The sequence below is a fragment of the Hippocampus bargibanti genome, linkage group LG03, assembly GCF_051943395.1.
Source record: "Hippocampus bargibanti isolate YZ-2025 linkage group LG03, ASM5194339v1, whole genome shotgun sequence".
Classification (NCBI taxonomy): domain Eukaryota; kingdom Metazoa; phylum Chordata; class Actinopteri; order Syngnathiformes; family Syngnathidae; genus Hippocampus; species Hippocampus bargibanti.
The window spans coordinates 16,593,312-16,621,132 of NC_142736.1; the positions used below are offsets into that span (position 1 = coordinate 16,593,312).

At 40.6% G+C, this 27,821-nt stretch overlaps 2 protein-coding genes across 7 annotated transcripts in view; both read right to left on the reverse strand.

Moving 5' to 3' along the window:
• The window catches only part of pla2r1 (phospholipase A2 receptor 1), a 34,506-nt gene extending 28,894 nt beyond the window's left edge, over positions 1-5,612 (reverse strand). For all 4 annotated transcript variants that reach the window (XR_016114461.1, XM_088992261.1, XM_088992260.1 and 1 more), the window contains exons 1-3: positions 5,348-5,612; positions 1,850-2,230; positions 1,586-1,759 (exon numbers count right to left, since the gene is read on the reverse strand). Coding sequence is in view for 3 of the 4 variants with exons in the window: in XM_088992261.1 (XP_088848387.1) it covers positions 1,586-1,759; positions 1,850-2,230; positions 5,348-5,492 (700 nt within the window). In the remaining variant the exon portion in view is untranslated. The remainder of the gene's footprint in view (positions 1-1,585; positions 1,760-1,849; positions 2,231-5,347) is intronic.
• A 763-nt stretch (positions 5,613-6,375) lies between these two features.
• itgb6 (integrin, beta 6) lies at positions 6,376-27,318 on the reverse strand. Of its 3 annotated transcripts, XM_088992264.1 has the most exons (17): positions 27,115-27,318; positions 24,010-24,078; positions 22,506-22,691; positions 20,788-20,867; positions 20,499-20,697; positions 20,178-20,424; positions 18,932-19,097; positions 18,684-18,845; positions 18,495-18,590; positions 16,487-16,576; positions 14,229-14,363; positions 13,366-13,786; positions 13,051-13,273; positions 10,816-10,910; positions 8,191-8,304; positions 7,294-7,460; positions 6,376-7,019 (listed from the first exon to the last, which is right to left on the reverse strand). In XM_088992264.1, the coding sequence occupies exons 3-17, from the start codon at positions 22,558-22,560 to the stop codon at positions 6,921-6,923; spliced, it is 2,349 nt and encodes a 782-aa protein (XP_088848390.1). In that variant the 5' UTR covers positions 22,561-22,691; positions 24,010-24,078; positions 27,115-27,318; the 3' UTR covers positions 6,376-6,920. The 3 variants fall into 3 exon arrangements, with proteins under 3 accessions (XP_088848390.1, XP_088848391.1, XP_088848392.1); XM_088992265.1 differs by lacking the exon at positions 18,495-18,590; XM_088992266.1 differs by lacking the exons at positions 20,788-20,867; positions 22,506-22,691; positions 24,010-24,078; positions 27,115-27,318 and having other exon boundaries at positions 6,377-7,019; positions 20,178-20,420; positions 20,499-20,638.
• Positions 27,319-27,821: the final 503 nt, after the last annotated feature.

Genomic DNA, 27,821 nt, shown 5'->3' on the forward strand with positions numbered 1-27,821 from the left:
CCATGGGGTGGAGGGCTTTCAGCCGCTCCACTCCCAAACTCTGGAACTCACTTCCACCTAATATCCGTAACATTGACTCCCTTCCTACTTTCAAATCTCACCTCAAAACCCACCTGTTTAAACTTGCTTTCATGGTCTAGTTTAATCTGCTGTTTTATTATTTATTGTTTTATTCATGATTTTATTGTATGATGTATTGTTTTTATTGTAAAGTGTCCTTGGGTGTTCAGAAAGGCGTTTGTAAATTAAATGTATTATTATATAACAACAATAATAATAATTATTATTATTACTAATTTATATGTTTTACTTTTAAAATCAAAGTGTGCATGCTCTCCCCAGGCCTGCGTTGTTTTTCTCAGGGTCATTCGGTTTCCTCCCACATTCCAAAGACAAGCATGGCAGTCTGATAGAACACTCCAAGTTGTCCCCAGGTGGGAGTCTCATCTCATCTCATCTCATCTCATTATCCGTACCGCTTATTCCTCATTAGGGTCACGGGGGTTGCTGGAGCCTATCTCAGCTGTCTTCGGGCACGAGGCGGGGGACACCCTGAATTGGTTGCCAGCCAATCGCAGGGCACACAAAGACGTACAACAGTCACTCTCACACTCACACCTAGGGACAATTTGGAGTGTTCAATCTGCCTGCCTTGCATGTTTTTGGAATGTGGGAGGAAACCGGAGGACCCAGAGGAAACCCACGCGGGCCCGGGGAGAACATGCAAACTCCACACAGAGAGGCCAGGGCGGGTCGCGAACCGGCGACCTCTGCACTGTGAAGCCGTCGTGCTAACCACTGGACTACCGGGCCGCCCCCCAGGTGGGAGTGTGACGATGAATTATTGTTTGTTTCTTTGTGCCCTGCGATTGGCTGGCTACCGGTTCAGGGTGTTCCCTGCCTACTGAGCGCATCGGTGCCAGTCTACCCAAGTAGCTCCCCTAGTGTTTTGGTATTGATATTAATTGCATATATATCAACTATTGCACTATTTTGCTTGCTTCATTAGAAAGTTCTTCAACTAGAATGCAGAGAAATCATGGTGTTGTGGAAGGCAGTTGTCAACAAATATATTGTTGTATTACTAACTCATTCACTGCCAGATGTGCAAAAATGTGTCCACTCCATCGCCAGGGTTTTTGTCATTGTCACTCAAATTACAGAACCCACAGAATATTGAGTTTTAGGATGACATAAACATTCAATTTAGCGTATGAAACCTATGACTCTCTTCTTTCATCAGAAAAAAGAGTTAATTCCTAAATGATATGGGTCTGGAGTTATATGAGCTTGAAATGAGGGCAGCCGTCCAAAATATAATGCAATACATACATATTGGTTTCTATGGCGCTTTTACAAAGACTGAAGCTGGAACAAAGTGCTAACATGGAAAAAAGTTTGTGGATAGCGCGCCACGTCATATTTTCAATTCCCGAATAAATTCAGGAATGGCAGTGAATGAGTTAAGACAGTGTCGTTCTACTTAAAAAAAATAGACATTTCAAACAAGGTCCTTAAGGTGAATATCAAGGATAAAATAGAGAATAATGCTCAAACGGCTGAGCATGCAGGTATAAGAATTTACCATGTACTGGACAGAATCCCCATTTTTCAGACTCTTCATATCTTGTGGTGGTCGAGCACCATGGAAGATGATCTTCACGGCCCTCGGTGGTGCATTCCGAGTACCATTTGTTGTTGTATTTAAAGGGCAACGCACAGGGCATGCCATGTGCATTTCCCAACAAAGTGTGGATATCTGCAATGACGCAGATTGTAATCAAGTGAGTGACAAAACGATCACTTGTACTCACTGGGACATATTTTTTTGTTTGTCTGTTTGCTTTACCTTCATAGGGATTCGAGCAGGGCCCCTCGCTCGGTGTGTTGTGCCGTTTCCACTCGTAATAAGAGTTTCTTTTCACCACAACCAAATTCCCAGCAACAGCAACCTTCCACTGGGATGTCCCGTACAACATATTGCCTCTGCAGCGCCACCACAGTACAGGAAGATCCATGTCACACTGGAATGTTCCGAGGGGCTGCGTGGGGTCAGACATGTTGAGGCCTAGACATGTACTGGTGCCGGCATTGAAAAGACGATGGTGTGAGACCCATTTCCACAGCATGCGGCGGGTGGGACGACTACAGTCCCGGAGCACCAGGTTGGATTGTTCCACTGTCACACAGCGCTGAAGAACCTTGCTCTCCAAGATGAAAAGACCCTTTGCTAGAGAGAGGACGGTTGACAAACAATTTTGTGTGTCAAGAAGTCAAAACTGGTACATGTATTATATGTAACTGACAGTTAGAATGCTTGTTTACCTTTATACCAAAATACATTTTAGTATGTATGTTATCATTTTTGTTACGTGAAAGGGAAGGAAATCAAACAGATTTAAGAAAAGCCCATTACATTTTTACTGAGCTCATTCACTGCCAGACAATGTGAAAAATGTGTCCATTGCAGTTTGTAATTGTAACTTGAAGTCCAGGACCCACAGAATAGGGCGCGGAAAATCCTACTGGACCCTCCGCACCCTGCCCACCACCTTTTCCAGCTACTCCCCTCAGGCACGCGCTACCGTTCCATGCGCACCAAATCCAGTAGACATTTAAACAGCTTCTTCCCCCAAGCCATTAACTCTCTGATCAGTAGCCCAAATGGAACTGTATGATGATACTGATGATACTTGTGCAGCGTGTTCTACCGGAAACAAATTAGTTGTGTGTTCTACATACTTGGCAATAAAGATGATTCTGATATCGAGTTTTAGGATGACATAAACATTCAATACATCGTTAAAAACCTTAGACTTTCTTCTTTCATCAGAATTATCTGAGCGTGAAATCGGGGCGGCTGAGCTTGAAATGTTCAAAGTACAATCCAATACATGCATATTGGTTTATGTCGCGCTTTAACAACAGCTGAAGCTGGAACAAATCGCTAACCTGGAAAAAGGGAAATGCTGCCCCTTCGTGGAAGGTGGAAAAAAACCTTGCCAAAGGCCATGCCGAGCACATTATCAGCACCCAAGCATGAAAAAAACAAAACCCAATCACATTCGGTAATGGCGCTCCACGTCATATTTTCAATTCCCGAATAAATTTGTGAATGGCAGTGAATGAGTCAAGTCAATGTCATGGTAAACCTTCTGTTTTTGTTTCTGTTGTTCTTTGATCTTCCTCACTTGCTGGATAATGTGGACTTGAGGTTATGTGTATAAAGTCCCACTCCTTTGCAAATTTTCGGAACTTCTCATTGGTGAATTGTGGACCATTATCAGAAAACACTTGGTTTGCAATCCCGTTTCTAGCAAATATGGCCATCATGCATGTTATCACTGCTTCTGCTGTTGTAGTTTGAAATCTGCAAACTTCTGGATACAGGGTGTAGTAGTCTGTGATCAAAAGATAATCTTTACTTTGACACGAAAACTGGTCAGCACCCACCTTCTGGTATGGTCTTACTGGTGCTTGGTGTGGGTGTAGTGGTTCTGCCGGTTGATTTGCTTGATATTTGAGGCAAAATGTATATCTCGACACTTGATCTGTGATGTCTTGATTCATTCTAGGCCAGAACATCAGTTCTCATGCTCTTTTCTTGCACTTTTTGATTCCCAGATGTCCTTCATGAATCTTTTTGAGCATTTCATTTCTTAAAGTCTTTGGAATGACAATCTTACTGCCTGTGTATATGATGTTGTCCACTACAGATAACTCCATCCTGTAGTTCCAATATTCTACTGCATCTGGTGAACAGTGTTGTTTCACTTTGGCCTATCCATGTTTGATTATTTGTTTCAATTGTTTCAGTGTCTCATCTTTGTTTGTCTCCATCCGTATAATCTCATCTTTGCATCTGCAACTGGCAGTGCACTTGTGATCATGTGTACGTAAGCTTCAACTTTTTCACCCAGGTTATCCAGGGTCAACAGCACTGGATAGTGTGTCAGCTGTATACATCAGTTTTCCAGGGGTGTATGCAACATTCAGTGAGTAGTGTTGCAGCCTGATCATCATTCGCTATACAAAGTGGACAGTCATTTAGTGGCTTTCGAAACAATGTTATTAAGGGCTTGTGATCAGTGTCCACGCTGTTTTCTTGTCCAGACACAAATTGATGAAATCTCTCACAGGCATACGTGATGCTGAGCAGTTCTTTTTCAATCTGTGCATAATGTGTTTTCGGATCCGTCATCAAACGTGATGCATATGCTACGGGTCTTCATGTTTTTATAGAAGTATTGCACCGAGCCCACTCTGTAATGCATCCGATGATATTTTGATTGTTTTTTTTTTCTGGATCATAGAATTTCAGTACTGGTTCCTCTGTGAGCAGCTTCCTCAGTTCAGTCCATGCCTTTTCATACTCACGATTCCATTGCCATTCTATATTCTTCTCAGTTAGTTGTCTCAGTGGGGCCATCTTTTCTGGCAGATTGGGTATGAATTTTCCCATGAAGGTGATCATCCCATTAAATCGTTGCACATCTTTTTTCCATTGTGGCTTTGGCATCTTTCCTATAGCAGACACTTTTCGTGGGTCTGGTCTGATAACTTCACTGCTTAGGATATCTCCCACAAATGTCAATTTTGTTGCACCTAGCTGACATTTCTCTTTATGTAGCTTCAGGTTTGCTTTTCTTGTGGCTTCGAGCACAGCTTTCAGTCGTTCGTCATGTTGAGCTCTGGTGGCACCCCAAATGATGATGTCATCCATCGAGGTATCAACGCCTTCCAAGTGCTCATATATCATGCTGATTGTTTTGTGATAAACTTCAGGAGCAGAAGCAATGCCAAAAGGTAATCTTAGGAATTTGTATCTTCCAAACGGAGTGTTGAAAGTACATAGTTTGGAACTTGGCTCATGCAGCTTCATTTGCCAAAATCCCGAAGAAGCATCCAGCTTGCTGAAATACTTTGTCTTTGAAAACTGTGCCATAATCTCTTCACGAGTAGGTAGCTACATACGATTTGCTCATATCATTACAAAAATATGCATATTTTCCCTTTTTGCAGGGTATTTTATTATACATGTCCATGTTGTACTTTGTGTGGAGTATGCGTTTTACCCTTTCTAACTCATACTGTCTACACAGGTACTTGGGTACTTTTACTTAAACACTTTTGCCAGAGTATTATTATCCAAGTATTTGTCAAGTAAAGCGTACGAGTACTTTGCCACCTCACATCTGATGTCAATCACTTCTTACGTTCGACGTCCCGTTGCATACGATCGTAAGCGAAATAGTATATCCACCTCTTTTACGTATTTACGACACTAATGGCTGGAACGATGTTTTTTTTCGTTTGTTTGTTTTCCAATGCTCGGAAGGTTACTTACTGTAAAACTCGGCGAGCTCACTTTGCTTCAGAATCTCGCCGTTGTCTTCCTCATCTTGGGCGGAACACGCACACATTTTCAGCAACAATAAAGTTAGACAAATCGCGGTGACCACGTCCACGCAGCGTGTCTTGCGTAAAAACATTTCGATGGCGCGTTGCAGGGTCAAATGTGGCTAGACATTCCGAGAGGCTTGTACTGAAACTCGGGAACTCGTTGTACCAAAGTTGTCGTCGTTCCCCCAATTAGCACTAAAAGTTCAGCAGAGGACTCACTCGATTCAGTAGGGGGCTGCAACGTCACGTCCGACGAAGAAAACCCCCCAAAAAGAATGTGGTGTACTGTACTGATGAATGAATTTGTTAGCTTGGTAGTTAAAAAAACAAACAAACATTTCACATTTTCACTGAGGGGTGGTCTCACTTTTGTTGCCACGAGTTTAGACATATGCTCCGTGTTCTGTTGTTTTGAGGGAACAATAAATGCAAAGCTCCACAAACAGCACAATGACTGCTTAACATTGAAGTGTCGTTTCTTCAGTGTTGTAAGTCATAAAAATGTGTATCTTCCGTATAATACATATTGCAAAAACAATGGGGTGTACTTACTTTCACGAGACTGACGTATTGTATTGTATTGTATTGTATTGTATTGTGTGGATGGGGGGGGGGGGGGGGGGGCGGCCCGGTAGTTGAGTGGTTAGCACACCGGCTTCACAGTGCCGGTTCGCGTCCCGGTCCGGCCTCCCCGTGTGGAGCTTGCATGCTCTCCCCGGACCCGCGTGGGTTTTCTCCGGGTCCTCTGGTTTCCTCCCACACTCCAAAAATCATGCATGGCAGGCAGATTGACCATTCCAAATTGTCCCTAGGTGTGAGTGTGAGAGTGAGAGTGACTGTTGTATGTCTTTGTGTGCCCTGCGATTGGCTGGCAACCAATTCAGGGTGTCCCCCGCCTCGTGCCCGAAGACTGCTGAGATAGGATCCAGCAACCCCCTCGACCGTAATGAGGAATAAGCGGTACGGAAAGTGAGATGAGATGAGATTGTGTGGATGGGATAAAACATATGCCACGCCATTCAATTTTATTATGAACATTTTAAGGCGCAGCCTTACTTTACAATAAAATAAAAAACATTTTACATCCAAAAACTTAACATTTACATTCATCTGACAAACACAAGGAGAACAGTTGCATTTTCAGTAGTCAAACACTCAAATATTTTAGTGTTCTCTCCCAGCTGTGTGTTGCCATGTCGAAGCTTGTAGGTTCTGGCAACAGACAGTTGAGATCAGTGTGTTCGTCAGTGTGCATTTGCACCTGCAGGCAAAATGCAGTTAAACAGCAGCAAATGTATGACACAGAGTCAGTCTGTTCGGAGTTGTCAGTATTCTGTCTTACAACTCTGAACATATTCATAGCTTCATGCAATAGTACAAAAAAAAACATTTCCAGAAATCACTTTCTTGTCGTAACACGCGCACACACACAAACACACACACATACCCACCCAAACAACACACACATAAACACTAAGTGCACTCAGATGCTGGTTGCCATTGGCTCCAGCTCATCCTCAGTAGTGATCCATTGTAATCATCTTCTCACGCTCTCTGTTCTTATAGGTAACATTTTTAAATGTAGTTGTGGAGCTCCTGAACAGTGGGTTGGTCCCCTGAGTACAAACCCAAAACACACGCGGCACTCATATTGGGGTCAAATAAACATGACTCGTCATTGTGGGACACGTTTGTTGTGTTGACACTATCAAAAAAAACGTTTTTATATTCTGATAAATCATTCTGCATTTAGGGCTGCACAAGCAGTCATTAGAAATATACATTATATTTGCATTGCGGGCACTGTACTTGTTATTTCTTGACATGCTGAAGAAACTACAGATTGCATCCTAATAATAAAAATAAATAAAATAAAAATAAAAATCTTACCGACTGCCACTTTGCCTTTGCCCTCTCAGCCTCAAACCTGGCCACCTCTTTTCCATCATGAACTGACACCAGCAGTTTCCAAACAGCCAGCAGGATCAGTCCAATGCACACAATGGAAAGTGAGACGCCCAGGATGATCATGGGGATGTTGGGCGATTGGGGACAACCTAGGACACATGATCACAATTTAACGTTTTAGATATACAGTAAAGTCTCGTTATATCGATATCGGTTATATCGATAGTACCGCTTATTACGATACTATTTCTATTAACGCAAGGAGAAAATTACATGCGCGCAGGGTCGGATATATCGATAGTCCCGGTTATATCGATATTTTTTTGGACTCCCGAGAATATCGATATAACGAGACTTTACTGTATTTATTTACTGGTCATGAATGAGGTCAGGTCATGTTCTCTCATTTGTGTGTCAGTCTTTTATTCATTCAATTCATTCATGTTCCAGAACGCTTAATCCTCACGAGGGTCGCTGATAGTGCTGGAGTCAATCCCAGCCGTCTTTGGGCACTAGGCGGCAGACACCCTGAACCTGTTGCCAGCCAATCGCAGGTCACGAAGAGACAAACAACCATCCACACTCACACTCAGGGACAATTTAGTGTGTTCAATAAGCCTGCCATGCATGTTTTTGGAATGTGGGAGGAAACCGGTGTGTAAAATTGAAAGATGAGATAGGAACATTTTGTCTAAATAAATAAATAAATAAATAAATAAAAATAAATAAATACAAACCTGAAATTAAATATTTGCAAATACGAGATTCTGACCAACAGCCACAATAAGTACTATGACTATCATGCAATACACAGTTTATAGTGTTAACCACCAATACTCATCCATCAATCGACTGTGCATATTTTGTTGTCCATCTTACCGTATATATGAGGATTGTAGACCGTCAGCGTGTCCGCTCCAAGCACATTAAACGAGATCCAGCACTCATTTTCAGAGATCAGCGTGCATTGCATAAAGGCGCTCTTGTCTACTTCTGAAAGGAAATTGGAACATATGTAATGAACCCACCAATGAATTGTATATCATCTTCCCTTTCAACACTGGGGCGAGAATGTAACAGGATATGCTCCACTCTGTTGTGCTGTCATTGTGATTTCTATATCGAAGACGACAATCTGTGTGTGTGCGTGTGCATGTGTGTGCTTGTGTTATTGTGTTTCACATTTGAAAAATCCTCTGATGATGAGATCTCGCTCTCATCTTGCACAAGTATAGCGTGTTTAAAATAATCTCTTCTTTAAAGGAAGCCACGCTCCATTGGTTGTTCACATGCACCACAATAGCAGGGCCTGTTTAACAAGGTAAAGAATATGTTCGCCATTGTCTGACACCGGCTGAAAGGAGATGGCTCACGATCTAATAGAGCAGTAGTTCTCTCAACTTTTTTATGCCAAGTTCCCTCTAGAAAGATATATTGTACTCCAAGTAACACCATCGTGACTAACATTACAATACAGTTGGATAGGAAACCTAAGTGTTCATTCAAAATATGCCCGAGGTTTTAGCCCTAAAATATTTTTGAAAGGCACTGTAACATTTCACAGTTTGATCATATACACTCATTTACACACATTTAACTCATTCACTGCCATTCCAGAATATATTCAGGAATAACAATAAAAAAAATAAATGAATGAAAAAAAAATTAAAGGAATAATTTATTCCTATCATTACTTTGCTACTGTGAAATGTAAATGTCTCCACTGCGAGACTGATAAAGGCAAATCCAATCCAAATCCAATTGAAAAGCATGAGATGGAGCGGCATTCCCAAATTTGTGCGGGTTTTTGGTTTTTCTTGCGGGGGGTGCCGATAAAGCGCTAGTCAGACCTTCAGCAATGTCTTTCCCTTCCACGACGGGGCAGTATTTTACTTTTGTCCTTGTTCGCGGTTTGTTACAGCGTCAGCTGTTGTTAAAACACTATACAAATCAATATGTATGTATTGTGTTTTGTATTTCGTGCTCAGATAACTCCAGATCCATACAACTTAGAATGAACTACGTCTGTGTAAGCTCTCCGTCGTACAGGAGTGGTCCATCGATGAAAAGGTTTCTTCAGCCGTCATCTGTACTTCTTTGAAGGTATCGGACAGATGATGGCTAAAGAAACCATAGGAATGAACTTTTTTTTCTGATTAAAGAAGAGAGTCTAAGGTTTCCTACGCTGAATTGAATGTTTATGTAGTACTAAAACTCAATATTCTATGAGTCCTGCAATTTGAGTCAAAATAACAAAAACCCTGGCACTGGAGTGGACACATTTTTGCCCATTGTCAGGCAGTGAAGGAGTTAAAAACTGTAATTAAATTCTAATGAAATTTATATTTAAATTTTCAGTGTAACGTCCTCCTAACTGAACTGATTTGCAGCACATAATGAAAATGTTTTGATTAGTTCATTCAGGAAAAGAGAAATCAAATGGAACATGTAGTAGTAAAGAGAAGGCTCCTGGACCCGAGAAGTAATACCACAAGTAGTTTAGCAACTTTAGTAATATTTAGTAGTCCTACTGGTGTGGCAAAATTGTTTGTGATAATATATTTTAGTACTGTAGCACAAAACAACACAACTATTAAGACACAGTTATACTATACACTATACAGTATTTACCTTAGTCATTCTTCTCGTGTGTTGAATTGGACAGGACTTTAAAGCTGAAATCCACCCCCAAAAAGTCTTTACAAGAATACAGGTATGTTCTATGTTCCTTCACTCATCTCACGACTGTGTTCTGATTCACAATGCAGATTAGGAATCTGATTTAAGCAGCAAAGTCCTCCATCCCATCGATATCCATCTCACAGGGTTTCCAATTTAACACCTGCTGTCAGCTGAAAACTACCTCACAGTTTCTAAGGGCTCAGATCACAATCAATGATGGATAACCCATTTTTGAAGGTGCACCATTACTGGTTGTTTCATGAGACCTCAGCAACTGTTGTGTCATTTTCAGTTGACAGCAAGCGGCAAAGGTGGCTGCCTCGTAAAATGGATGAAAATTGGGTGGATGTGACTGCTTAACTCATAGTCCACATAAGCAATATTAACCAGAATAATCAAATATAGTCCCATATTCTTTTCCCTCTTCAGGCTGGTTATCAAAGATATCAAATACAGTAAAGTCTCGTTATATCGATATCGGATATATCGATAGTCCCGGTTATATCGATACTATTTCTATGCACGCACGGAGAAAATTACATGCAAACAGGGTCGGATATATCGATAGTCCCGGTTATATCGATATTTTTTGGACTCCCTTGAATATCGATATAACGAGACTTTACTGTAAATGCTAAAATAGCTTCTCATATGAGCCAACACTGAAGAGAACAGTGTATTTAATGACGCACATGTCTATATTGTGTCCTATTATAAAATAAAAGGTGTAATGCGGGAGTAGTTCAAGAACAAATATCATTGCAAATTTCCCAATGGTGGGACTATTAAAGGCTTTATGATTCTGATTTCTGAGCAATGTACCTGCTGTTGTGTTGATGTAAATATTGGGGAGACTGCAGTTTAGCTCACACAACTCAGCATTCTCTTTTGCTTGCAGATGGCACTCCACACATGCCCTGGTATAAAACACAAAGGACATCATAGATTCAAATTTACTAAAGAAGTAGAAGACACCCCTCTTCCCTTCAACTGAGCTATCATATGGCCACAGCTATTTTACAATAGCGAAAGAAAATCCATCAGGGCCGTGTTGAAGACATTAGTAGTCTTTTGATGTCACCTGCAGGTTGATGGTGACATGTGAACAAGGAGACTAAAACCTGATATGCTGTTGAAGACAGATCAGACTGATTGTGTGGTAAAGTGATACCAGACCTAACACATTTAACATTGGTTTCCCCCTTTTTTAGATCTCTCCATTCCCTTGCAAAGAGCAACAGATGATTGTTCAGTGCCAACCGGTGCGACCACACAGGCAGTTCTCTGAACTCTTTCAAATTCCCTGAAGAAGACAGTATAAAATATATACATTGAGTACACAACTTCAACTTTGTCTGCCCTATTTTCATCGTCACTGCAAGTCTTGTGTAAACTACAGTCTAACTGTCTGCATGAGTTCGGTTTTATTTCTTTTGGTATTTTCAGAGTTGCATGTAGATGGAAATGGGTGGTTGCGCTGTTGTGGGAGTCAACATAGAAATCAGGAGAGGCACAAAGTTAAATGGAAAAGGCGTTGTGGACTTGCTCAAGTTCATCTGGGTGATCGGCAAGCACAAGTATATTAATAATGAACTTCAAGAAGATTGCCACATGTGGATAATGTAAAACTGGCGGCTGTGAAGTCGGCACTTCAACACATCATTGTGTGTCTAACCTGCTTTTAGCTGCTCTCATTTCTCGACTATTCTATGTCATGAACTTCAACAGTCTGCCAAATCCCAAACACCATCAACAAGACTTGCTTTTGCACGGAAATGAATACAGTGATACCGGGGCTTACGAACTTAATTGGTTCTCAGACAGAGTAAGGCGAAAAGTATATATCCCAAAAATTAATTTCCCATATGAAACTATTAAAATGAGAATAATCAGTTCCCAGGTCCCCATAAAACATAATTTTCTACTTTCAAATTTTCTAAGCCTTGAATCTACACAAAATATACCTTATTTTCGGTATAATAAATGTGCTATGGTATTATAAATAAAGAAATAAACTGTACCCTATAATAAAGTTGTTTGATTTACCTTTGTGATGGTCATTGATGGCTTGATGGAATGGATATCTTTTTGCATAGTGTCTCAAGGAGCTCTGGGTTGTACATCTTGGAAGTTGTGATATTGCAACAGCAACAGATGCAAGAAGACACACTACAAACACCATTAATAGCTGGTTCCCTTGCTTGTCTATTCATTTCAAATTGAACTGATGGCTAGTGTGGGTTATTTGTGGAGCCCGATCGATGGGAATTTTAACCTTGCAGTCTATACTCTGCCTTTGAACTGTCAAAGTTTAAACGAGTCCAAATTTCTATTCTATTTAAGTTTTCTATCCATTTGCTCACTCACACTGACGTCTTCCCGAAAAATAGTTTTGATGCCAAGGTAAAATTTTCATAAATTTAACGTTTGTAAACCGAAAGGTTCGTAAGCCAAGGGGTTCGTAAACCGAGGTATCACTGTGTGTGATAGTATATATGTGCAGAGCACATGTATGAAAATAGAACCCACATTGGTCAATATAAAAGCCATTTGAATTTAGACATGGATCAAAATTGATCCAGAACAGCACCTACATAAAAGAATGACATTTAAAATAATTTAATTGTTGTGTTGTCTGGGTATATTTACGATTACAGTAAAGTCTCGTTATATCGATAGTACTGCTTTTTACGATACTATTTCTATGAACGCAAGGAGAAAATTTATATGCCGCAGGATCGGATATATCGATAGTCCGGTTATATCGATATTTTTTCCGACTCCCGAGAATATCGATATAACGAGACTTTACTGTATTTAAAAAGTCATCCAAAAAGAAGTTGAATGACTTTTCAGTTTGTTTGTTTTCTATTGCTGTCAAATGCCAAGATATGTCGTTTTTTTTATTACTGGCAAATGTTTTTACCTGATAAAATGTTTTTCAAGTCCTGTATTTGTTAATGTTGAATTGCAAAGGCACAACCAACAAAGAAAAAGCCACACCTCAAATCTTAATAATTGACCTCTCACAGCATGCTCTCTCTCTCTCTCTCTCACCTTGCAACGGAACAGGCATCTCCACATGTGGGGCACTTCTCACACAAGTCCCCCGATGCTCCCGATACCAAGCAGACACAGTGATCGCACTCACACTTGCCCCTGCCGCTACACATGACTCCTTCTGCGGATAGGCATGCATCACTGCTGCTGCTGCAGTTACAGTATTCTCCCGTCCAGCCACTTTGGCAGAGGCATTTTCCACAGTCACACACCCCATGGCCTAAAACACAAACACGCTAATTTGTGAATTGGCTAGCGACAGGACCACATGAGTGATCCATAAAATGATCGGACAGAAATGTAATTGCTCACCTCCACAGAGCTCGCCGCGGAAGCGAACGCATGAGTAGTTGTCACACTCGCAGTAAGGCCCGTAGATGTGACCAAAGCTGGACGTGTCACATACGCACTCTCCGCAGTAGCATTGCCCCTGACCGCTGCAAATGTCGCTCCCATTATTTGCCACGCAGTTGCTCAACAATGCGCTTTCCTCATTGCATTCGCACTCTGCTCCTGAGAAACCCGGCTGACACTCGCACACGCCACAGTGGAAAGTCCCCTGGCCCTCCGTGCACTGCCTGCTGTTGTCGTCTTCGGGAGGCCGCTCACATTTGCAGGAGCACAGAGATTCCAATTCTATTTCCAAAGTGTCCTGTAGACCCACTGGCTTTAAGGAGAAGCGGCGGGTTGCAGACAGGCATCCTGGAAGCTCCACAGACACATTGAACACCACCTAAGAGAGATGAGCATGGACGAGATGATAGTTACAATAGACTACGGTTGTCTTATTCATACCGTTGTAATGTCTCAGGATTGTGATCCGACTTCTGCAAAACTGGATGATAAGATGATCATTTAAATCAATTGTGTTAGAGAAGGAAAAAATGTAAAACAGGTCAGATAGGGGCTCTCATGGAACATACTTGGGCACCCCTGCGAGATGCCAACATATACAATGACAGACATAGGGAAATTTGATCAAATTATAGTGACAAAAACAAAGGCACAAGTAGCCATCAAAACAGACAGGCATAGAGAGAGAGAGAGAGAGAGAGAGAGAGAGAGAGAGAGAGAGAGAGAGAGAGAGAGAGAGAGAGAGAGAGAGAGAGAGAGAGAGAGAGAGAGAGAGAGAGAGAGAGAGAGAGAGAAATGCATTCCGTGTAAACACAACTGACCATCTCTCCAGGTTTGACATTCGAACAGTGTTTGAGCCCCGGACGGACTGTGCCATTTGGACAAATAGCTGAGAAGGACATTCGAAGCTCTTCTGTGTCTCCGAGGACTTCCAGTTCGATCTCTGATCGTAGTTCCTGCAAAGCAGTGTGAGCTCAACATCTTTTTCAAGTAAATATATCTGAAGAATCACCACATGGAAATCTGTCATCATTCAGCAGACTTTCCGGGTATTTTAAGTCCAATTCTACCTTGTGATAAACTGTAATGTGCAAAGCCTCCTCTCTTTATCCCCTTTTAAAGGATGAGTCACCATGCCAGGTGTGCTTGTCTGCACAAATAAACTGAGGATAGACTGATGCCTCACCTGAGAAGAGGGAAGGACCTGGTTTGACAAATGAACACTGTGACACACAGTCTGGGTGCTTAATGGCTTCATTGCACGTCATTTGAAAGCCTACAGTGTTTTTGAGTTGCTTGGGTTGACAAAGGTGACAGCATTGATTATATACAATCAATTTAAAACGGAAAGGCATGTACGCTATTACTCCATATCCTGACCATCCAACCTAAGGACCGTCCGTGTACTAGTAGGATCCTTGTCCTCCCGAGTAAAACATTACAACACTGTAGTAGAATCATGCACGAAACAACTATGTCAAACTAGTAATGCTTTTTTCCACTACAAATTCCACTGTATGGAACCCATACTAGCAAACTACTGGACTCGTAACACTGCCAGGCTCAATTTGAAGGCATGGTTCATTCACTCATAACCTCCTTTGCTTCATACTAACAACAACATGGCCTCACAGTAAAAAAAGTACTTTTACCGAAATCAAAATCTCATAGAGGAGTAGAAGGCAATAGTGAGAAAAAATAACATTAATTGCTTGGACAAAGGGAATTTTAACCTTAAAAAAGCCTTTTGAACATTTTTTTCAGTAACCTTAATATTCAAACACTTTCCCTCACAAGAGAGCAACTTTGGCATCCTAGTAGATCTACATTGTATCACTGACGCAAAACTGTGATCTTCTGTAACATTTTACTAGTTGACGTAAAATTCTCTTGTAAACAATTTTAGTACCACAAGTTAAAATCTACTCATTTATTTATAGTACCATATTTTCCGGTGTATAAGGCACACCGAAGTATAAGGCGCACCCGCAAAGAATGGTGTATTTTCAAACTTTTTCCATATACAGTAAAGTCTCGTTATATCGATATTCAAGGGAGTCCGAAAAAATATCGATATAACCGGGACTATCGATATATCCGATCCTGTTTGCATGTAATTTTCTCTGTGCGTGCATAGAAATAGTATCGATATAACCGGGACTATCGATATATCCGATATCGATATAACGAGACTTTACTGTATAAGTCGGACCGGGCTATAAGGTGCATCTTCAATGAATGAAAAAGTTGTCCAAATATAATATAAAAATATATAAAGGTTTTCCAAATATCAGGCACACTATATTATAAGGTGCTAGAGTAGAGGCTGCGGTTACACACTAATTCTTCTACAGAGGGAAATGCGAGACCAATATTACTTCACAGATAAGGCGCACCTGCATCTAAGGCGCAGAGTCATCTTTTGAAGAATATTAAGGCTTTTGGGTGCGCCTTATACACCGGAAAATACGGTACTTGTAATTAGCACCCAAATGTCAACGTTCTGCAGTAACATGCAATTGTCTTGCCAAAAAATTGTCAGTACAACATAGTTATCCTACTCTTGAGCAAAAATATCATTCAGTAGTGGAGAAAAAATATGGTTATTTTATTTCTACTCATGCACTGTATTATCCCCACTTCGAGAACAAAAGCATATCAGTACATGGACTTTAAAATGGATACTAAGCACATGGAATACATTCTCAAAAAGCTTTCCAAGATTAATGTGTGTACATTAACCACCACAATAAGAATGTCTCCACTTGTTGGTCACCTTTAGGTGAGCAGACAGACTGGAATTGTGCACAAATCACAGAACTGTCACTGAACAATGGGAAGTTTGCCATTGCGAGCTGGATAGGCACAAGAGCACAACGAGGAAGTACAAGTTGCCGAGAAAAATGAGTCAGACACAAACGCATCAAACAACGCAGACAAGACAAGACTTGCAGCGGAACATGCTGACGCAAATTCCCGGGAGGTGTAAGGAAGCGTAATAGGAGAAAGAATGAAAGAGGGATTTTAAGAAACATGCCTAGAAAAGTCTTCCAACCGTGAGCTTTTCCTTCATACTCACTTTGTATGCCGTTAGAATCAGTTCCAGGATGTTGCGAGAATCCATGGCCACGACTCCGACGGTGGCACCGGGTATGAGATTTGCATAGTTCTATGACAGTGGGGAAAAAGCAGTAGATGCATTGATGCAGATAGTGAGGCTGGCATCTTTAGTACAGTGAACCGGGACACTCCATTGGCATTCATCTTTTGTGTTCTTCCAATCTCAAAAGCAACCATTTTCATTTTACACATGCAGTTGGTGTGTGATGCTGCTTCAAGTATGTGAAGAGCAGCAGCTACTTACAAATTGGCCATTCTATTGAGTTCACATTATGGATTATTAGCCTAAAAAAATCTTTGTTAGGGCCTGGCGGGAATAAGTACTGTATATGCCATCCAACAGCGGTGTCAAGCTCATTTTTTGCCGCATGCAACATTGTAGTTGTGGTTTCCTCTCGAGGGCCGTTATGAATTTGGGGAAACCATTACAATGTTTCATCTGCTCCACGTATTACATACCAAACGCACAACAAATAAAGGAGTACCGGTAAGTACTTTTCGAATCTGAAATCAAGAATATTCACTGTTATTGCGGTTTACATACGACAATTCGAAATTTTGTTTCTGGCTTCAGCAAGCATCATGGCAGTTGACATGCTTGTTTTGCTTTCGTGGGCCAAATAAAATGATGTGGTGGGCCGGATTTGGCCCCCGGGCGTTGACCTTGACACTTGTGGCATAGAATATATCGCGGTTCACTTTATTATGATGATGTAAATCTTTTAAGGACCTTACTTCATAAGAAGGTTTCTTCAGCCGTCATCTGTACAAAAGTGAAGGTTTCGGACGTTTCGCCTCCTATCCAAGAGACTTCGTCAGCGAACTAAAGTCTGACTGGTCGTATCGGCCCCATTTATATATCCCTAATGTCCAGACCTAGTGGTGCCGGACACAGCTATGATAGGTCCCTACTCTCAGGTTGGGGGGGGGCGCGGGACCCCCCCCTGTGGCCCCACTGATTGTTCCTACATTCCTGACTAACGATTGGCCTATTACCCCCACTCCCCCCGGTATCACCTCATCAGCATAACGACCCTCATCAGCATTGCGAAAGTTGCCTAACCTGTTTTGCCTGAGCAGGCTATTGTATGAACGATCCAAATTGAACCTCACACCACCAGACCGGTTTAATGAAGGATTTTGTTGTTTTATAAGAATCGCCTCTTTTACCCCCCTTTCAAACCATCTATGTTCTTTCGCTAAGATTTTAACCTCATTGTCGTCAAATGAGTGGTTAGTAGCTTTTAGGTGCAAATGTACTGCCGATTGAGGCCCACTAGTATTATCCCTGCGATGTTGATAAAGTCTTTTTTTGAGAATTTGTTGAGTCTCCCCAATGTACTGCTCTTTACAATTTTCATTCTTACAATGTATGGAATAAACTACATTACTTTGTTTTTCATTTGGTAGCATATCTTTTGGATGCACTAATTTTTGCCTTAACGTGTTTATCGGTTTGAAATAAGTAGGAATTTTATGTTGCCAAAGGACTCTTTGTAATTTTTCAGAAACTCCTGCAATGTACGGTACTGCTACTCCTCTCCTTTTAGAATCTTGAGAATTATTGGTTTCGTTCGCTATTCTTTCTTTCTGACATTTGTTGAATGACCACTGAGGGTACCCACAGTTAGTGAGTGCTCTCCTGATATGTTTTGACTCCTTTTCTCTACCTTCAGTGCTAGTTGGTATTAGTTTAGCCCTATGCTGGAGGGTTCTGATAACTCCTAGTTTATGTTGTAAAGGGTGGTTAGAGTCTATCATAGCTGTGTCCGGCACCACTAGGTCTGGACATTAGGGATATATAAATGGGGCCGATACGACCAGTCAGACTTTAGTTCGCTGACGAAGTCTCTTGGATAGGAGGCGAAACGTCCGAAACCTTCACTTTTGTACAGATGACGGCTGAAGAAACCTTCTCATCGATGGACCACTCCTGTACGACTGAGAGCTTACACAGACGACCTTACTTCATAGTTCAGCTTCTGCTTTTCTGTCACAGCAAATATCAGTAAGATATTGTTTTCCACTACTTTATCAATCAACTGGCCCAGAGTTGGATACTCCTAAGGAGAAAAATACATTGCATGAAGAGCAGAGGTAATTTGTTGCCGTGGAGAGTTTGCCGTGAGCAAAATGAAAACAAATGGGGTTAAAACCTGCTCTGTGGACATGGAGTATTCATTGTTGGTATCCAGGTGACACTGCCCATCGTTGGGAATCACAATGCCGGCCATTTTGCTGTCCATCCCAAAGTGTGAGTCAGCATCACTGACAAACACCAGCAAACGCATGGAATCATTTCTCCAACCTATTCTGTCCTATCAGGAAAACAACGTTGTTCCTGCTTACTTTTGTTATTTCATATCTCACTCTTCTTCTGTCGGAGCTGAAGTATCGCGCTTACCCCGCAAACAGCTGCCTGCATGATGGCATCGAATCCGCACTCTGGGACGTCAATGTTTGCAGACACGCGCTGCATCGAGACCATTTCATTAAACTTGCCCGTGTTACTCGTAAGGGACAAGACGTGTTTGTAGCCAAACGCCGGCAAGCAGGTAGCGTCTACGCTGCTGTAACATAGAAAAAAAGCACCCGCAAAAATGATTTAAATAATCCCCAAAGAATCAGCTCAGTTTGTACGTATTACATGTTGAGTCATTTGTAACAGTCTGATGGATTCAATCTGAAAATAAAACAAATCACCGATCTGAAAACGTCTCCTGTTGATTTAAAAAAAAATATGGAGAGAGTAGCGGACGCTGGCATGTGTGGCAATAAGTATCACAATATTTCCGTTCTTGCAAATCTCCCCATTGTTGGACTATAAAGGGCTTTCTGATTCTGAAGTATGATTAACGCCTGCTATGACCTGAAATGAATTTCAAAAACATGTGATTGGGCTCATCCCGCCAGATATCCAACAAAAGTTTCACATTTTTTATTCATTTTTCTTTCATCCAACTGAACTGGTGGATGAGGAAGATGGATCGAATGGATGTCGTGAATAGCTGTGCTGAGATTCTCGCAAGATTGCCTAGTTAGCATCGCGGCAACTTCTCAAGGGACCAACTGTGAGCCAAACCTTTGCCATCAAGTTGGTGCAAAGCATTTTTCTTAGCAATGTGTATTAAGCAAAAGAATGGTTGGTAATTAACAACAAAGTGCTGGTAATTTCACCACCAAAAGAGCATGTGTGCCATTAATCAGAGGAATAGGAAAGTCATTTAGCCTGTGCATTATTTCTGAATTTCTTTCACGTCTACATGCGTTCCATTGCACTTCCAAACAATTTATCTCAGGTAACATTTTTTTTTTCACTTCACATTCAAAATGCAGAAGCTCAAATACGCATTTCAGCCATTTACTTCAAATGACATGTCAGGATTTGTTTCCCAATACTGTAGTGCTGATATTGAGTAGCGTCTGACTTTTGCTCCTCGAAATATATGTGAAATGTTTTCTAAAAGAGAAACTCTGAGAAGCTTTCTGAGAACAACCACTATGAAGGCTAGTTTTGAGGTATGGTTATTGCTCGTCTTTCAAGAACATGAAGTCACCTTGAGGCTCATCCAGGTCCCAGAGATCAGATTTAAGCCAACTTAACTAACACTGTGGAGATTTTGAAAGAGAATTGGCCGCCTCTGTGATACCTGCAAGGGTTGGCGAGCTCCTCTTCTGTAATCTTGATGAAGGGTAGAACTGGTTTCTCCACAAAAGAACCAAAACCCATGCGAAATTTACTGGTAAGGTTGGCCATTTCCTTGGACAGGGTGGAGCCAAGGTTCTTGATCATGTTCAGATCATCAAACATAGACGCCGACAAGTCCATCAGGTAGTAGAGGTCCACAGGATAGTCTTCAGTGTGCTGGATTTTCACCTGGAAAGTCACCTGACTGCCTGTCCAAAAATAAAGCCGACGTGATCCAAGGAGATGCAAAAAGAGCTATTTTTGAAATATGAAAATGGCATACCGGGTCGTAGTTTGAGTGCCATTTTCTGTGGGGAGATCTGTGTGAGGTTCAGGTAGCCACTCTTCTTTCCAAGTGGTTGATTCTGGAGGATTTCTCCCTGAGAAATGGGAAACTCCAATAGGCTCTCAGCACATCCTTTTTCTAGCAAGTTCCCTGGTGTGTCACATCTTTCACTGATTGACAACCAGTTCGTGAAATTCTGAGAAGAAAATACACATCATACATATCGTGGTGAAAAAAATACATATTTGGAGTGAGTTCTGTGGTTTAGGATGCTGCTGCTGCTTACCTCCTGTGTACACCAGGCACAAGATGGACCAAGTGCTAGACATAGATCGCAAGTTGCAGCACTATCAGCTGAACATGAACCTACAAAACACACACGCACAAATCTGAAGTACAGAAACAAATTTTCACCTTTACAATTTACTCCTTGGTAACTTCTTACAATTTTGGTATGTGTGTTTGTTGTTTGTGTGTGCATTTGGAGGGGGAAGGTTGTGCATTTCATGCTGATTGAAGATGTCTTCTTTTTTGAAGAATGTAAAAGGTCAGTTTTGGAAAGCTGTGGTAATTTTTTACATAATCACCGCTGGATCCTGAGATGCGAGTTCAGCCTTGCTAGGTTAGCAGCACAACACTGGCAAAAAATAATCACCTGGGGTTGACTGACAGCAAACAGCCAAACTCTCGATGGATCTTCACGATACATCTCTTCAACAACTTCAATCATCAGAGGTCCCCTGCTTGTAACTACTGTACTTGCACTGAAATGACTAATAGACACCGCTACCGCTATGCTTAATAGCAATCAAAGCTTTGAACTACAACTCTGCAAACCTTCTTGTAGGTTATGATTGTATGTGTTGCAGCTACATGTGCTTAATGTAGCACTTGTTTGAAGGCTTATACTGCATCATCTTTGCTAATTCTTGCGAGCCCATCTCTGCCATTTCACATGATACTGTAAATAACCATTAAGATAGTGCGTCTGTGTAAGCTCTCAGTCGTACAGGAGTGGTCCATCGATGAGAAGGTTTTCAGCCGTCATCTGTACAAATTCGGATTACGTCCGAAACCTTCAAATTTGTACAGATGACGGCTGAAGAAACCTTCTCATCCATTAAGATAGTGAGCAGACTTGGACAATTTGGATTGTGGTGGGGTTTCAATATACAATGTGGAGTTTTACAATAATTTTCAACTGTGAGAGAAAATTTAACTGCATGAAACAAGAATGCTTTGTTGTTAAACAACAGTCGAGGTATTTCTGAAAAGGTGTGTTTTTTTGTTGGTGGTATAATACCTGTAATTTCAGATTTTTAATTGTTTTTGACTTTTTGACGTTTTTTTACAGGAAATGTATTGTTTTCGGATTGTTTTTTCATTTTAGTATTATATATATATATATATATATATATATATATATATATATATTATTATTATTATTATTATTATTTTTTTTAGCTTATTTTTTTACAGGTCACATTTGTTGAGTGCAACATAAAGGATGCATGCAAAAGTAACCAGTTACACCAAAATAAACACATTTAAAAAGAATAATAAAATATCCTGAAAGATATTCAGAGACGAAAAAAATATCAGGCTCGCAGGTTCATGTTTATTTTATTTTGTTAATTGAAAGCGGTCAAATTTCGTTTTTTTCGTTAGATTTTATTGACTTCAATCAATTTAAATGTTTTGGGTATATGGAGAGTACAATTTTCTGTGGTAGATTAAAACAATCAAAAATATCACGTTTTGGGATCTCGAAACTGCAGACTTTTTACCAATCATCGGAGCATCGCCGGAGTATCCCCGCGATCAACGGCCTTCGTTGTTTAGCATTGCTTTTACCACGGTTAGATGTAATAAATGACAAAACGGGCAATAAGTGCATTTTGGGGAGCGAACAAGAGGATAGTCGTTATCTCGTATCACACACGCGCTTTTTGTTTACACTCTACACACAAAATACACAAATATACACGCTGGTAGTGTGCTCACCCTCCACGGTGGTGATCCAGCAGCAGAGAATCAGGCCCAGTAGGAGAAGCCCCATTTAGTAAATCCGTGACGTGACTTCAACTTGTCTCATATTTACACGCGTGAAAGGCGTCTGCCAGTCTCGTGCTGTGTGCTTCTCCAACTAAGGTGGTGCGGAGGAGGACACCCGCCGCCGTGCACTTTTACCTGGCAGAGGAGGGTGGGGGGGTCACAAGAGGAGGAGGAGGAAGAGGAGGTGTTTTGCGCCCTCACCTGAGCTGCTTTTTATATTGACTTCCGTAGACTGATAACGCGTCAACATCTACGTGTTGTGCACACTAATTGAGGAAGCTTTAGAAAATGGGAGGAAGCTTACACGCTGTCAAAAAAGTCCATTATGCGCACAGCATGAGAGCAGGGATCTCGTTGTGGTCGCGGGCCACATTATTTCGGAGGATCATTAGGACGCTAAAAAGGTCATCTTAGGATGACGTCACAGGGAATAGTGACAACCAAATTTAAAACCAATTTGTGTGAAGAAAATTGTGATTTGATGTATGCGTACATACTTGTCAAGAGTGAAGACAAAGGGAAATGTTTGGTCCAGATTTTATGCTGCGAGGAAAATAGTTTCAAATAATTTCAAAGTCCTGCACGTTGAGTTTTCAGACCATTGGCAGTCCTTGTCGAGATGTGTTCTTTAGCTTCAATTGCATTTATTTGCTTTTCTAAATCATTTATTCCTTCATTTTACGAACCCCTTTAGGGTGACTGGGAAACAAAATGAAATGGTACTGCAAATGATATGCGTATATTTCTCATTCAAAATAAGATAATTAAACAAAAAGAGGAAAATCCAAACTGCAATCCAAATACAATACAAGTCTTTAAAAGGGGTCGCTATTGTGACCCTCTTCAGTTCAGAAAGAAAACTAATAATAATATGGAGCCAGATCAAGTGATGAAGAGGCTGCTTCAGCCAGGAACTGTCAGATGCTTAGGTTATTGTGAGCAGCTGTATTGTCATGGTGAAGCAGCTTCAGGTTTTTCTGTCACACCGCTTGCGTCTTCTCAAATAGTGAACCAATAAAATATCGCAGGTTCACTTTGAACATGTCATGGTTGATAGTCCGGATCATAACAAAGTGAGACTGAGTTTTTAAAAATAGGCATTCTAGTGCATCTGCACAGCCTTTGCTTACTTTGTTGCTGTAGCGTTTGCAACAGCGCCGGAATAGGACCCCACTTCGGTTTCATGACTCAAACTGGCTCACCCTCATTCACAGCATTTTAATGAAGATGTAAACTTTTACACGTATGAATGTATCAATCTAAAATTTCTTAGCATTCCACCCAACCTCTTAATTGATATTGTATTTGATTAAAAACTGAAACAACAGCTGGACACCTTACAAGATCACAATCAGTGTTTATTTGAAAGATTCCTGGTTGTGCATGGTATAAATACCACTGCAGGTGACACAGAAAAAAAATACCGTTATATGTGCTTGGTTCAAAATCTCACCTTTATCTCAAGTGTCATCAGCAATTGTCAGTATGCCACTTAGCATTTTGCTGGGTCCGAGCACCAGTTCTAAAATAAGAATGGTTTTGAAATGGTTACATTTCCCCTTAATGATCTACAAGAGAAGCCTGTTTTTATTGCACACAAAATATCGGAACACATACATCCTATTCATCCAAGAAAACGAAATACTTAGGTGAGTAAGACAAGGTAAAAGCTCAATTTTCTTTTATTTTTTTAGAATAGTAATAATTAATAGCAAAGGAAAGCAGAGGCAAGAGAATAATTATGATGTGCTCATTATTACCATGAGCGAGGGGAAGGGTACTTTGCTACTGCAAATTATAGGTGCATATTTTTCATTCTGGCACATATTTTTCCTCAGAAGAAAATGTCACAAAATGCGATGACACAAACTTGCGTCATGTAATTTCTGCCATATATATTGGATTGGATTTGCCTTTATTAGTCTCGCAGTGGAGGAATTTACATGTCACAGCAGAAAGAAAAAAATATATATATATATATATATATATATATATATATATATATATATATATATATATATATATATATATATATATACAGTAAAGTCTCGTTATATCGACATTCTCGGGAGTCTGAAAAATATCGATATAACCGGGACTATCGATATATCCGACCCTGCGCGCATGTAATTTTCTCCTTGCGTGCATAGAAATAGTATCGATATAACCGGGACTATCGATATATCCGATATCGATATAACAAGATTTTACTGTATATATATATATATATATATATATATATATATATATATATATATATATAGTGCGTGTACACGATAGTATATTTACTATAATGGTATAACCTTTCACTGTAACTCACATGCGTGTACATGCGTGCACATTTAAATAGTCTCACTCCATCTAATAGACCAGGGGTGGGCAATTAATTTTTATCAGGGGCCGCATGAGAAACCTGAATTGTGTCAGAGGGCCACCAACTTTCTTTCATTGTAAATTCTCAAATTAAATATTTTGAATAGCTGGTACTGATAATCAGAAGAATAAAGCACTCTGTAAATATTTATATTAGGTTATGTGAAATTGTGGTGTATTGGTTAAATAAGAAAAACAATTATTGAACCAGTGCAATTTATTTTTAACTTGTTAATCTCCACAAACATTCTATCTATTAAATTCTGTCTATTAAATAGACGAACACGTATAAAATGCCTTCACAAAGATGATGGTCACTTTAATTTGAAAATGAAATATTTTAAGTAATTATGGTGTACAGTATGTGATGTAATCATGATCAGTGGAAGGAGCAACGAACTTTGAGAAAAGACAGGCCACACCATTTGTAAATAACGCCTTTCTTTCCTTATTGCGAGGGCACATAACAAAAGATTAATTATTAACAGCGCCAGCGGCCTGAATATGATTCATAGTCTCGCCAGACATTTGTCAGCCTTTACTTTTAACTTCCTTTAAAAACAAACCAGCTCCACCAAAGAGGAGGTGTTGAACTATAAACACCTGCGGGGCAAAGATCAGCGCTTTTCTTTACTTGGAGGAATCTGCATTCAGCAACATGCTCATGTCAATCTTTTTTGGGGAGTCCCATCCATCTGTCACCCCACAATCCGATCCCATACCATACAGGCCACTACACCAGTTTGACTCAGTAGGCATTAATAATAATAATAATAATAATACATTTTATTTCAAGCGCCTTTCAAAACACCCAAGGACACTTTACAATAAAAACAATAAAACAAAGCACATAACAATAAAACCATAAGTAACCATAAGCATTATAACCGTAGTGAAAAAACAGTCAACTGGCGCACAAATTCATTAACTCATTCACTGCCATTCCTAAATTCATTTGGGAATTGAAGAGCATGACGGGGAGCGCCATTCCCGAATTTGTTCGGATTTTGTTTTTTATTGTGTGTTGGGGGGGGGGATAAAGTGCTGGTCAGACCTCTGGCAATGTTCTTCCCTCCCACAAGGGCGCAGCATTTGCCCTTTGTACAGTCGCCCTGATTTCAAGCTCATATAACTCCAGACCCATATAATGTAGGAATTAACTTTTTTTCTGATGAAAGATGATAGTCTCGGGTCTCTTATGCCTGCAATTTGAGTGAAAATGACAAAAGCCCTGGCACTGGAGTGGACACCTGTTTGCATATCGTCTCGCAGTGAATGAGTTAATATGCAGTCAACCCTTAATTAGGAAACGACTATGCTGCACCGGTTATTTTACTAAGTACAAGTTCAGGGAGGGCCATTGAGGATTCTAGGAAAATGTCGGAATTTTCCCTGAACGGCCCGTGTAGTTGGGCATTATGGCCGTCAACAACATCAACGCACGACAGCCGTATTACACTCACCACCATCGACAATTACTTTTTCAATCATCCGTGACTATTCCGTGGTTGATTTCTTTTACCCAAAATGTCCCAGTTTGTGCTCTTTTTGTCAAGACAATTCAATTCATTTGTGAAACAACTTTGACTCACTAGTATATTGGCAGTATGACATTTATGCACTCTTGTAGGACAACTACACGTAAAGCAAATGTTCCTGTACTTAGTGTGTCATTACTAGTGCATGACATATAATTGAGTCTAGGAGTAACTAGTGCAGCACAGTATGGTTTTATATTTATGACAAATGCCCAAATGACGGTCCATAAAGACACACCGCTCGGTCATCTTTGGTGTACTAGAAGAACACTATAAAGAAAACTATGAAGTATCTGTACATTAGTAGAAACTGCATGCTATCTTTATAAGGCCTTATCAATAGGGTACCGGTGGCAGCAATTGGTGAAAAAAAATAGCACTATAAGCCGCTTCTAATCTTTCTTTGCACTAAAGTGCTGAATTGTCTGGTCAAGTGAGGACACATTTCTATTTCGTTATTGTTGTTCACTTTGAAGGCATTTTCTGAACTGTCTGATTTTCACATGACCAGCTGACTCTTAAAGAAGGCCACTCATCCAAATTAAACACACCATCAATCATTCTCTCACAAATCATATCATCGATAACAAAAGCAGGAACTACTACAATGACTACCATATGCAGATGCCTGCAATGTGAGTGCTCACCTTCAGGGGCGTCCTTTGAAAACATGCTGCCCATCCGGCAGCGTTGTCCTTGCTGTCATCTGGTGAAAAATGACTAGAAGTGAGGCCACATCAGGCCGGCGCATTCATTTGCGCCTATTTTGTTGTAGCTCTGCGCTCAGAGAAACAGAAAAGCCATTGTGACGGCGCCCTTTATGAAGCATGTGTGACCCCACTGCCCGAATGCGTGTATGTGTGTGTGTGCGTGTGTGTAGGCGTGCGTGGGTCCCGTCGTGGGTATGTGTGAATGCGTGTGTGTGTGTGTGTGTGTGTGAGTGACAGCAGCAACTGTTGATTGTGAGATCTCCATGCTGCCTCTCACTCAAAGGAAAAGTGTAAAAGTAGAGTGCATTTATTCAATATCCTTGATATCACACTTTAAATCGATATACAGTACTAGTAAACACTTTGTCCTCACTAATCAGACAATTTGGTTCACTAGTCGAAGAGTAAGAAGCTCTGGTAAGGGCTGTGTTGAAAGCTATTCCACTTGTGGTGATAATTATGGCCGAATAGTAACTACACGTATTGCATTAATTGTCTCTTGAACCCTTGTAAAATGTCCACTTGTAGTTTTGACATACAAACAGAAGGCAAGGCGGCAATGTAAAGAAAAATTGACTGGAGCAGCAAATTTTCCTATAAGGGATGATGATTGGTGGATTAGTTAGGTGCTATTATTGGTAGGC